Genomic DNA, 13,572 nt, shown 5'->3' with positions numbered 1-13,572 from the left:
AAATGCTTTATCAGGCTTATTTTTGAGGATGCTGATCAAGTCTGGTAGCTTTCTATACAGAATATGGAAGACAATTGTGAAAACAATGCATGGCGACTAAGGAGGGACAGATTTCCACACGCAGTGGCTGTTCTTCAGCAAAAGCCCTGGGACTGACCATTCATTCATTCAATTCAGTCCAAGAATTAGTAAGGGTTATCAGGTTATGTAAGAAGACTACACTGTTAAACAATTACTACCCATTTGCTGGAATGTTGACTTTGTTTCTTTGGGAATAGCATGGTAAGTTTACTACCCTGGACTTTTCATCGATTTCTTTCATTACATCTTAGAATTAACCAAGAAAGTTTATTGTTTGCATTTGTATGTTTGATCACTAATGTATGACAAGTTGCTATCCATGTCAAGGCAAGAAAAGGAGTACATTTTTTTACGATATTTTAATTGTTGAGATTAAATAAAATGCCTATTTTAAGAAAAATTAATATACAAATACTCAGCTTGTGAAGCATACATTTTGAGAATCACTATCACTTTGAAAAATAATTTTTTACATAACCAGTTTCTCTGCTGTTAATATAATTTTTACACAGAAATTTTAAGTAAAACATTTATCACAAATGGCACAGTATCTTTTCATAGCATACTTTCTCGTAAATAGGGCTTCCACAACAAACCTGTGATGCATGAAGTATTGTGAATTTACTTTCCAATCCATTAAAGTTGAACTGAATTACCAAGACACTCTTCCACCCAACTTAGGCAAAAAAAAAAAAAGGAAAAGAGATCATTTTTTAAAAGATTATGAGGCACGGAAAACAAGAAACATTATTTGTACATAAAGAAAATAATTAAAAACTTTTGTTTGGTGTGCTGGAATTTATATGGATAGAAATTTGAATAGTGATATAAAGAAACTGCAGATCACTCATTTAATTTCAAAGAAACATCATCACTTTGCTTGCAATTCTGTTGTTTCTTACACTATCTCTACTGTTTATCTTCATTAATACCTTCACTATATACATAATATCACTACATATTTATAATAATGTTCAATTTTAGGACATCTGGTACTAACAATATCCAACATTTTTTCATACTTACAAATGCACTTGTCAGTGACATCTGAGGACTGATAGAATCCTTTCCAGTATAGTGAAAAAAGCAGGGTGTTGGCAGCTCCAAATAAATCACTTTATTATCACCATGTAATCCTTGACATAAATGAGTTACTAGGAAAATATTTTTTTGTTGCTTTCATTAGTAGTGTTGGTTAAAGGAATAGAGGAAACTTGAAATTAGATCCTGGAAATGTATGTATAGTGTCTTTCTTTGGAAAACATACACATATACACAGAGGCAAAAAGGTACTAATGGAAAGTATCTCAAACATTAAGAACCAGTCCACACTTCCCATACTACCACTATATGCCCGATTTAGTAACCTTGGGTGTTTCAATAGCCCCTGTGTTTGTTTACTGAGTCCTAATGTGTTTACTGAGATGGAGATGTGTTTCAAGCAGTTTCAATTCAGATGCCTTTGTGCCTCCAAACCTATGCAGCCAGATCATAAAATCCTGAGGCAGAATCAGATTTATGAGTAAACAGTGCCTCTTGTTTCCCTAAAAATTAAAATCTAATATTCCATGTTGAAATCTGAGATCCCATACAGAATATTTTTTTTTTATCTACTAACTTCTATGATGTAACTGAGTCTAAAAATCAAATACAACAACACATCTTTAATTTTGTACACTTGTGCCACTTTGTAAGAAGGGACACTCACTTAATAGAGCGTACCAAACTCAGTCCTTCTCAAAGCACAGGATTTCAGAAGTGGCAACAGTAACCCCCATCTAAGCACATATTGCTTTGCTTGTCCTGGATTCATTCAGGAGGGAGAAAACGCCATGTTTAAAGGCACAGCCCCGAAGCACACATCACAAAACAATTCCATCACTGGCTGCGCTACCTTAGTCAGGTTTGTGCTTTTCCCAGTTCTCTCACCTGTAAAATGAGTTGAACAACAGAAATTGCTTCAAAGGGTTTCTAGAAGCAGTACACAGATGCTAATACCTGTATGGGTAGCATAAAGAATAATTACCAGCATTGTTATTTAATTTATAGTTTGGGTGTGTGATAATCTGAAACTGAGTTTCATAACATTTCACAATTTTGGTCAATGCTAAATCATACAATTTCTCCAGCCCATAGAGGCAACTTTTGAAGTAAAAATAATGCAACATTTTTCTACTGATCTGAAATAAATACATTAGCATATGGTGGGGAAATGCTCTATAATTGCTGAAATAGACAAAAAAATTAAAAATTAAAAAAGTTGCCAGAATCATTTTTGTATCAGATATAAATACTTTCCTTATGGTAGTTCAGTGAAGAATGTAACACAAGCTAAATTACCCTGCAAATAATAGAAGACAGAGGTACTAAGGATTTAGCACTACAGGGAAAATTACAATCTTTTCTTTATAGTAAAAAAATGAGTAATGATTTTTGAGTGTTTTTAATTTTCAAAAAGATAGACCAGTTGGTAAGGGTAAAAAAAAGGAACTACTAGGTTTTTCTACTCTTGAGTTAACATCAACATTGTATGATTGGGAATGTCAAAATTCAACTGTGCTTACAGTTGAATTGTGAGAATGAACTCTTTGTCAGTTGACTACTGTAGGTTTGAAAACAACTTGCTTTGTTTAAGGTACTTAAATGAGTCTAACTTATTCTTTTATGTCACTGAGAGATTTTGCCACCTTTTTGAAATTCAGTTATTCATAAAGGTTCATATTATGCTCATGATAGTTAACCTGAATCAGGTAATTTTTTTTTTAACTGAAGAACCAACCTTTTTTTTTTTTCCTGACAAAATGCCCTTAAAAATAGTCAGTCATCTAATTTTATTAAAACAAATCTTTTACTTACTGGTAATAAATACTGGAACAATCTAAAAGTCTACAAAGTATATGGGACTTCTATTTTAAGAGAGGATTGGTTCTGACTCTATGATAAGAAGTCTTGTTTGTTTCAATTTTACTATAATTACTTACATGTTCTTACAATTCAGCAATATTTATATTTTAAAATGAATCTGTAGGACTGGGTGAAGTGTAATCACCCCTAGAGACACCCCCCAATTATGAAAAGCTCTAATATTTTGGCTAAATTGTTTTTCGCATATAAAAATATCTATTATAGGAGTCAACTACCACATGGAGTAAATTGCACTTGTTTTAATTGTAAAAGATAGCTAAAAATTTTCTGTGGGTTATTGCAACAGTACAAGAATACAAGGTGCATTTATTTATTAACAAAAACAATTGTAAAACAAATTGTGAAAGCAAAAGCAGGCTACAAAACAGAAGGACTCTTGATTGCTTTTGCCTTATTTAAACATGGTACAGGTTAATATGCCACAGTTGATAAATGCTATAAAGTGTAAGTTAGCATTTGCTAGTTTAATTTTAAACATTTCCCCCCACACCCCGAGCACTATAGGAAATATGTATAGGTATGGTAAACACTTCCTCCTTCAAGTATCACAATCTCGTTGTCACGTAATCTTCATGGGTGACTGTGTCGGTGAGGTTTAAGTCATAGTCTATGCTAGAATCCTCTTCCTTTGAGTGCTTCTCCTTTGGTATAATGGGAACAGTGTCCTCCACCACCACCTTGTCTGACTCGAATGAACACGTTCTCTTGCCTACCTGTAAACCCAGTGAGTCCGTGTTCCTTTCTCTATGGTCTACTAACACACACTGTTCACTGAGACCAGGAATGTTCAGATCACCCCGTGACACTAATCCTCGGGATTCCAGTTGAATATTTCTCTCAAGTGGTCCTGCAGCCTGTTGACGAGCAACTTCTTCTGAAACAGAGAAGATTTGGTTTGCGTTTTGCTCAGCAGCGTTTTGCTTTGACCGTCTATGAAATAACCCGAAGTTTTTGATATCGGTCACAAAATTCACTTTTCTCTGCTTCTCCCTCGGTGGTTCCTGCACCACCAGGGCAGAGCCATTGCTTATGTTATGTCGTTCAGAGGCAATTGCTGCTGATCTTGGATGAATCAGGGTGGTTAAATCGAAAAGGCTGAAATTCTTTTTCTTGTCTTTGCTATTACCTTCGTTATCACTCTTTTCATCTGAGTCAGCTGAGTTAGAAGCCTCCTTCGCGGCATTTGCCGATTGTATTGTGGAAAGTTTGCTTCCTCTTAGTAATCCCAGAACTTCAAAGCGGAAACTAGAAATGTCTTGTTTTAGTTCCTAAGTGAAATTTAAAGAACAATTAGGTTGTGACAACCAAAAGAACTATTAGGAAACATCATTTTCTCATTTCACACGTGGGTCTGAAATATTCTCACTCCTTTGTAAGAATTAGGAATCTACTGTTCTTGGGTTCTATTGTAGAATCCCCAGTTTACTAATCTCCCTATTGGATTCTTTTGTAAGGAGAAACTTTCTAAGGTCGAGGTAGCAAGAAAGAGGAGTAGTTCTCTTTTCCATCACTGCGTAGTTGCACATGTTGGGTTTCTCTGGGACTACAGTTTCAAATTATTTCTTCTCTACAGTATACTGTTAAGTCAGCTCATGCTCTCTCAGGGGTGTACTTCATAAGATGTTTAAGATTGGCACACTTTTCTTTCCAAAGGGATATCCAAAAGAGTAGAATCTACTCTTCTGAGAACTGGCAGCTGCTCCCCCCTTCCTCCCCACGGCTTACCATCCAGGAGGAGACTTTACTCCTATGTCTGGGCCATGCTCTGAATCCTAGAAAGTGCTCAGGTCAGCAGCATTTCTTAGATCCATCCTTGTCCTTTATCTTTTTTGGATAGCTAAGTTGTCAGTCCTAACCTGATGGTGGCCTTCTTGGTGGCCTCCTGACTCCAACCTACCTTCCAAAGCAATGCAAGTCATTTAAACTTCAAAATCCGAATTTGTGGCTGCCAAGAACATTTGGATTTTTCAAATTGTGCTTTTAATATTGCAATTTATCTATTATCTGGCTCCCTATCTTCATTATGTTTATCAAACCTATGGCTTTCTCTGTAAAGATCTCCTATCATGCTTTTTAAAAATATTTTTGTTGTTTTGCCAGCATTTATTGTCTTGAATCATTCTTCCAAAATCACTAACAGTCATGCAGCAAGGTCAAATTATCTTATACAAATTTTCAAATGTATGCTATATATTTTAGTTATTTTTTCTGGTAGAATTATTTTTAGAAAATCTTCAAATGAAAAAACTAAGTTTACAAGTTACAATTAAACTCATACCTTAAATTCCTAGCTATCAAAGAGATGCAGAGCACACAGAGGGATTTTTTTTCTTGCTAGTGTGTTGGTTATTAAATGTTTCAGATATAGAAATTGGGCTGAAATTTCAAAAACGAAGGCTCACTCAGTAGAACGTTACTGGGATCAGCAAGTCAGAATGAACTTATGCCATGAGGCAATAGGATTTTCTTTGCCTCTCAGTAAGTCTCCTTGACATTTTGGATTAAGTATATTTCAAAACAATTTATTTTGAGAAGAACTATTACCACTCACTTTTTATTTATTTAATTTTTTTTTTTTTTTACAATTCAATAGGGACATTTTAAATTTAAAAATCAGGAGGTACACAGGCTTGCTAGAACACATGGCTGAGTTTCTAGCTCTGATTTTAAATGTGCTGTGTCTGGTCATGTATTCTGCAGAATCTGTCTCTTACGGAGAAAATAAAAATGATTACCTTGAAGTTTTCTTCAGTGAGGCCTTCTTCAGTTTTAGCGTCTCTAATCATTGCAGCAACGTATCGCTTCACCAGGTTCCTCATAACTTCCTGAGGCATTTTAGAACAACAGTATTGATATTCAGTGAGTAAATATGATGTTGCTCTTGAGTCAGTTTTGAAAAGAGGGTGCAAACTGTTGAAATCTTTACTTAATATATGATAAATTGATCTTCTGTATATAAAGATAATTGAAAATGAATCTTGATGTGAATGGGATGGGAGAGGGAGCGGGAGATGGGATGGTTGTGGGTGGGAGGAAGGTTATGGGGGGAAAAAGCCACTGTAATCCAAAAGCTGTACTTTGGAAATTTATATTTATTAAATAAAAGTTTAAAAAAAAGAAAAGAGGGGTCTGGTTTATTTTAATGTAAATTTCAAGAAAATAATACAAGCATAACTTACTTGATATTGGTGATGTCGCCTCAAATTATCAGCAGCTCTCCTCTGAAATGAGAGGAAAATTTCCCTTTTGGTTATACTGGTATATTTCTATTTTCATTCCCCTAAAGTGAGACTTCTATCTGAGAGTGAGCAATGGATACTTCACTAGAATCAAAAGAAAGAATGAACAGAAAGAATCAAGTACAAATACATGTCCTGTAGAACATTTAAAACATAGAGTAAGATAATTATGACACAAGTATTAGATAAAGGATGGTAGAGAATTAGCTAATCACAATTGACACATGCTCAAAACCATTTGAAATGATGGTAAGAGACAGGGATGGGACATATCAAATAAAAGAAATACCAAACATTAAGAGGAGATTCCTGTTTAATCACATGGTTGAGTTATAAAAAAATAAACAAATAAGCCAAAGATTGTGTTCAAGCATCACATTCACTAGCTTATCACTTTTTGTAACAAATGTGAATCCCAGCCACCATTGTGAGGAAATCAGAAGGTTTTGAGAGCAGAGGTGAAGATAGCACAGAGCAGTGAATTTGGAATATGGGGTGGAAGGGATGTTTAATAGCAGAAGAAAGTTCATTATAAATTGAGTAAAAAAGCAATGATGCTGAAATGATAAATTGAAAATTATATAAATATTCTAAAAATATTAGAAAAAGCTACCATAATCCCAAATTTGTGCATATTGAATAAACAACAGTATTGATTCTTAAGAAAGAAAACTGGCACAATATCTTAAGGAAAAAGTGATTCTATAACAAGGGAATTAGAGTAGAAAATATAAGAAAGAAAAACAGATAACACAAATCGAGTCTTAAAAAGGTTTTTGGTCTTATCCCTTACTAAATACTTAAATGTAGTTTTATAAAATAGAATCTTGAAGAGTTATGCTTCTATCACTTTGACATAATATTATTCAAAAATCAAACGATTTGAAAGAAATCTTTTCTTTTAGAGAGATAGGGAAAATTCTATTATTTCCTCTGGCATAAGAGCTGATTTGTGTTTTATGATTGGTAATGAGGTGTAGGGATGGATAAGATAATGCTTAAATTCAGCTTCATAAAACTTATAAATTATTTATTTTATTATTCACTTTTATATGAGAAATACATTTTCAGTATGATTAACATAATGTAAAAACTAGAAAGTTGAAACCAACACAATATTAGAATACTTCATGAAAATAGACCATTGAAATTTTACGACTGCACCACCAGATGGAGGTGTCCGATTCCTTTTGAGACACTGCTGTGCTGAAAGCCAACATAAAAACACTTCCAGGAGGAAACACAGTCCTTCCAGATCTCCTACAATTAAAATGAACAAAAGGACTAAGGCAACTTGTACATCAGTGTCTATAACACTCTCATTTTGAATATTATGCAGATCTGATTTCCATGATTTAAGTAGATAGAAACTGAATTCAATATAGAAAGGAATTTTAGTCTAGTGTATTATTATTGTTTTGGTGTTCTATAGCATTTCACATTTTCCAGAATCCTTTAAAATTCTGATGAAGCATTTTCAACAAAGAGCAGTATGAAGTTAAGATTTCAGTTTCCTTGACCCTAAACAAAAATTAAGGATGACAGAATCACAGAATGATGAGTTCTAAGTAAAATATACTGTAACACATTTTAGTATAAAATGGGTATAATCTTTCTTTCCTTTAGTAAAACCTTACTCTAATACAAAGTTAAAAATTTTACAAATATAAAGAGATAACAGACTAGATTTTTAAATAATAATTCCATGATTAATTTTCATAGAAAAGCATTTTTAAAAATCAAAACATTGTGTTACAAAGAGAGAACATAGAAAGTTATGATAACTTTCAGGAGTTATTCAATTTCCACAGAATAATAATACAGTTAGTTGTTTTCGTCAGTGAATTATTTTCCATTCCTACATAGTTTTAAGTAAAAAATGAAGGAGGCCATTGTTTGAACTAAGTTCCTGCATTAGACTCAAAAAGACTAAGTTAAAAACCAAAATGGAGTAACTAATGCTAAATTTCTTTATCACCTTGCTGAAATGGGGTTATTTATCTGATCTTCAAATGAGTCAGATTATGAGGGATAACAGCCAAATTCCATAACAGGACAGCCACAGTTCACATGATAATTCAGTTCCCTGTACCTTAATCCTTACACCAAAAGAGTATTCTGGGGCCAGTATTCTGGAGCCGGTGCTGTTGCACAGTGGGTTAAGCCGCCGCCTGCAGTGCTGGCATCCCATATGGGCATCTGTTCAAGACCTGGCGGCTCCACTTCAGATCCAGCTCTCTGCTGTGGCCTGGGAAAGCAGTGGAAGATGGTCCAAGTGCTTGGGTTCCTGCAGGCACATGGAAGACCCAGAGGAAGCTCCTAGCTCCAGATCGACACAGCTCCAACCTTGAGGCCAACTGGGGAGTGAACCAGTGGATGGAAGACCTCTCTCTTTCCCTCTCTGCTTCTCGGTCTCTCTCTGTGTAACTCTCACTTTCAAATAAATAAATAAATCTTTTAAAAAAAAAAGGGTATTCTGAAGTAACCTGGTGTTAACCTAGCTATTTTTTTATTGTTCTGCTTCCTGGTCCCCAGTTTACAAGGAAAATAATTTGAAATGACTAATTTTATTTTTACTTTTGTTTATGATTCCTTTAGTCCTTTTCATCTATATAACTAACTTTCTTTGATTCATTGCAACACTAATTTGTGGAACAAGTGCTATTCAATCTAGAATTGAAAACAAAACCAATTAAGTTCTTTAACTTGTTATAATTTAGTCTACTGACAATGTTAATACTATAGACTATATTCAGTCTTGTGAGATTATATTATGAAATTGAGCTTTAACATACTGGCTATGAAAATAGGAGTGGATAATATTAACCATCTTCTGAATATCAAACCCACAATGTTTGCAATGCACAGTCGCCAAATAATGGCCACTAAGCTATGAAGCTCATATAACCATCATCTATTCAGTCTTCCCTTCTCCTGTTGCCACCACAGACCAGATTCAAGTTTTAGTGACCATTACCACTATGAATTCTGCTTTCAGTTTCCTGTTTTCTGGGAGGTATTACACTGAAATGTTAAGAATATGGATTTAGGTTGTACACCTGGGCTTAAAGGTTACTGTGCCAGGATGGGGAGTTCTTTGAGGCCTTGCACCTTTCCCATTTTTGTTTTAATTTTGAAGATGTAGATAAACTCATTGGGTAATTTTGAAGACTAAATGAGATTAGAGATTGAAGGCATCTACCACTAATGTTAGTCCCCATCCATTCCCCTTTCCTCCTTTCCTATTAGTAATACAATTTAGCATATTTTATATATTACATATTTGAGAAAGAGAGGGAGAGTGCTGATTTACTGCCCAAAGCCCACAACTCCTACTGCAGGGCAGTGGAAGCCAGAAACTGGGAATACAATCTGGTCTCCCATGTGGGCAAGGACCCAACTACCTGAGCCATCACTGCTGCCTCATACAGTATTTATCAACAGGAAGCTGAAGTGAGGAGCCACGTCCAGATACTGAAGACAGACAACCCAACACGGAGCTCAGCATCCTAACTGGAGGCTTCACTGCTAGGTCAAAATCCAACCACATAACTTTCTTTTGCCTTCCTTCCTTCCTTTCTTCCTTCCTTCCTTCCTTCCTTCCTTCCTTCCTTCCTTCCTTCCTTCTTTTTACAAAAGGATTTATTTATTTATTTGAAAGTCACAGTTATGGGGGGCGGAGGGAAGAGAGAGAGAGAGAGAATCTCCATCTGCTGGTTCACTCCCCAGATGGCTGCAACAGCCAGGGCTGAGTCATGGAGAAGCCAGAAGCCAGGAGCAAGGGGCTTCATCCAGGTCTCCCACATGTGTGTAAGGGCCCAAGCATTTGAGCCATCTTCTGTGTTTTTTTCAGGCCATTAACAAGTAATTAGATTAAGCAGCTGGGACTCAAGCAAGTGCCCATATGTGATGCCAGCATTGTAGATGGCAACTTCACTTGCTACACTACAATGCAAGCTCTGTATAAAAATATTTTAAAAAACGTTCTTAGGAATGAGCATTTGATGCAGTGGATAGGACACCACTTAGGAGAGCTTGGGTTAGAGTCTCTGTCCCACTCCTTATTCCAGCTTCCTGCTAATGCACACCCTGGGAGGCAGCAGATGATACTTAAAATATTTGAACCCATGCCACTCATGTGGGAGATTTGAATGGAGTTCCAAGCTTCCTGGAGTCAACCTGGTGCAGTCCTGGGTACTACAGGTATTTGAGCAGTGAACCAGCTCGTAGAAGGTCTCTGTTACTCTCTGTCACTCTCACTCTTTGTATCTCTGTGTTTGCAATAAAATGTTAAAATATATATTAAGAAATATTCTTAGATTCCAAACTGCATAGTCTGGCATGCATCAGGATTACTGTTGAAGAAGTAGAAGAATGCAATGAAGTGTAATTGTCTCTGTGCGATTCTCATGGCATTTCATGTTTGTGGAGAGCCTATCTCTCAGATAAATAATTGGATGTCTTTCTCCTTGGCCTTACAAAAGTTTAAAAGTAGGTGATTTTCACACAAATAATAAAGTAAGGGGATAGATATAATATGAACTCTGTAGCCAATCATCTTTTGGAGGAGCTTAAACGTGTGTTGAATGTCTCTGGATAGCACTGAAGTTTTGCAATGACCTCTGCAGATGTTCCTGTATGAGTTTCTCTATCATGGCTTTTAGCTTTTAGGATCAATCGAAGGCATCTTTATTAAGTGACTACATATTCATGACAGTGGGCTGTAAGGAACCAGAAGTGAGTATAACAGACTTTTGCCCATAAATAGCATTTAGTCTACAAGGAAGAATGCCAAGAACATGAATGACTACAGAAGAAGGCAAAATGCAGATTAAAACATGAGGAGGACTATAAGGTCGTTATTTGAGTACAGATAATGGATAAGGAAAGAATCAAAAACAGCTTTCAAACAGGAAACAGGGTTTTAGGTTGGACAGGCAGAATCTTTGTAGGATTTGGACAGGCAGGATGTACAGGCATTTTAGAAGATCAGAACAGGGTGAGCAACGCTGCTGGGGCTTGAAGGGGAAAGACATGTAATGGGGCTTCCTGAAGTACAGTTTCAAGGTTTGCTGCTGCCAAGATTATATGGATTAAGTTGTTAGCATGGATCCTTAATACAGGCTCTTACTTGGCAGTGAATTCAGGGGTTACTAGGCATCTGATTTTGCGAGTAGTGCTGTGGCATGTGATGAAAGTTTAACTTCCATGGACATCAGGTAGGTAAGACGTTTCCTAATTTCTGGTGGTGACTGTTAATCCTCGGTGCTTCTTAGTCTGCAGCTGAGTCATTTAGAAATCTCTGCCTCCATTTCACATGATTTTATTTTATCTCTGTGTCGTCACATGCCGACATTCTTAAAAGGCCTCTACTCTAGTTTGAACTTGTCTTAACTAATGGCATCTACACTGGTCCTGTTTCCAAAAGATCATGTTCTGAGGCCCAAGGGGTAAGGATGTTCATTTGTCCTTAAGTTATTATTTTTTCTGGAGATGGGGAAGGACACAACCCAAAAACATATACTACTTGCAATAAACATAACAATAATTTTTGAAAATCAGTGACATCTTTACATACTATATAAAATAACTGTCAATGACATTTGAAATGTCTGTGATCTTTTCATCAGGTGAAAATAAACAGAATTTGAAAGGGATTTTATTACCATAATAAAAAGCATTACATATTTATTATTACTAGACAGGCAAGAATAGGAGAATTGCTTAATTTATGTTTATAAAAATAACACAAATAGAGGCCGGCGCTGTGGGCGCAGCGGGTAAGGCCACTGCTTACAGTGCTGGCACCCAAATGGGCACTTGTTCAAGTCCCAGATGCCCCACTTCTGATCCAACTCCCTGATAAAATGCCTTGGCAAGCAACAGAAGATGGCCCAAGTGCTTGGGCCCCTGCACCTGCATGGGAGACCCTGAGGAAGCCACTGCTTTCTGGCTTCAGCCTGGCCCAGCCCTGGCCATGGCAGACATTTGGGGAGTGAACCAGAGGATGGAAGATTCTCTCTCTCTTTCTCTCTCTCTCTCTAGTCTCTCAGTTTCTGCCTTTCTGTATCTCTGCCTTTCAAATAAATAAATGAATCTTTAAAAAATAACATAAATGGCACATTTCATTCAAGCATATCAGTGAGTAAGGGATAGTTTTCTAAAACATTTAAACCATTCACATGTCAGACTATGGCTGGTAATGTAATCAGTATTGTTCAGGTTCTCTACTTTAATAAATAATAACCTAAGTAGAATTACAGTATAGTAGAAGAGAGTTTCTGAATAGTGATCTCATGTTCACAATGTTGCTGAGAAGTTAGGATACTTGTATTTTGCAGCTTTAAAGGAAAAAAAAAAATAGATTGGCTGTCAGTTGTGTTTATGGCAGGATAAAATGGACCACAATGGTCAAACACCTTCCTTCTTTAGCTGGATGCCTAGAAAAGACACTTATAAGAAGTTCACTTTAAGTTGGCACTTCTCTTTGTAAATTACATAGGAAGTCACTAGACTGTGTGTGGAATGTTCCTTGGCAGGATGGCTTTCAAGGAATGTGCTGAGGGCCTACCTGTGTGTAGCATTAACATCAGCATTAGCATAACACTATTGGCAGCTTCCACCTGATCTGTCTGGGCAAGACAATGGAATGTGTATCACAGAACAAATGCTAAGGGAAGGTTCAACTACTAAGAAACCTATGCTGCTGCATGGACACTCTACGTTTCCATACAGTGTCAGGATGCTTTAGAGCAGTGAGGAGTTTGCAGCAGGAAAGAGAGACTGGGGAATCGGTCATGATGTTTTCTGACTCTGCACTGCTGGTTCCTTCCAGGTCCACTATGTGGAATGCCAGGCTCACTGCTCATAGCAAGTTCCATGCAGTCAATTTTCAGCACTGTTTTCTCTCATTTCCACTCTGGTTTTGATCTATTACTGATTTTCAGCCCATGAATTATGCCCTTTTGTCTTTACTGTGCTCAGTGAATCCCTTAAGGGATGTGTCTTGCTGTGTTCTTTTAAAAAGGTAAAAAGACAAGAGACCTATGCAGATAGGAATCTTTTTTTTTTTTTCTAAAAATTGAGGCATGGCTCCACTACAGATGGAGCTACATATTGTTCTCCATAAACACACTTTCTTCAATGTGTTGTTATTTAAATACAAACCTTCTGAGCATATAAAAATGAGTCCTGTAAACTTCCTGAGTGTCAGATTGTCAAACCAAACATTTGGGACTTTGCTTCTTGAGACACCAGAGATATCAAGTAATTAATTCCTCTCCATTCCTCCTTGGGAAAGAAAGTGTAACCAAAAGGCTCTGCCAGC

At 36.4% G+C, this 13,572-nt stretch overlaps 1 protein-coding gene across 9 annotated transcripts in view; it reads right to left on the bottom strand.

The window, feature by feature from the left end:
• Positions 1–421: 421 nt before the first annotated feature.
• TRPC4 (transient receptor potential cation channel subfamily C member 4) overlaps positions 422–13,572 on the bottom strand; it is a 250,697-nt gene continuing 237,546 nt past the window's right edge. For 4 of the 9 annotated variants that reach the window (XM_051831769.3, XM_051831767.3, XM_070048963.2 and 1 more), the window contains 3 exons: positions 6,186–6,227; positions 5,742–5,831; positions 3,227–4,274 (listed from right to left, as the gene is read on the bottom strand). In XM_051831769.3, coding sequence (XP_051687729.3) covers positions 3,552–4,274; positions 5,742–5,831; positions 6,186–6,227 — 855 coding nt within the window. In that variant the 3' untranslated portion in view covers positions 3,227–3,551. Of the gene's footprint in view, positions 4,275–5,741; positions 5,832–6,185; positions 6,228–13,572 lie in introns of all 9 variants that reach the window. The other 5 variants (XM_002721088.6, XM_089303689.1, XM_002721087.6 and 2 more) reach the window with 3 other exon arrangements.

The sequence above is a fragment of the Oryctolagus cuniculus genome, chromosome 9 (genome assembly GCF_051225735.1).
Source record: "Oryctolagus cuniculus isolate XC-2025 breed Fujian yellow rabbit chromosome 9, ASM5122573v1, whole genome shotgun sequence".
Lineage (NCBI taxonomy): Eukaryota > Metazoa > Chordata > Mammalia > Lagomorpha > Leporidae > Oryctolagus > Oryctolagus cuniculus.
The sequence above is the reverse complement of the archived record's forward strand: the minus strand, read 5'-3'. Positions and strand labels throughout refer to the sequence as shown.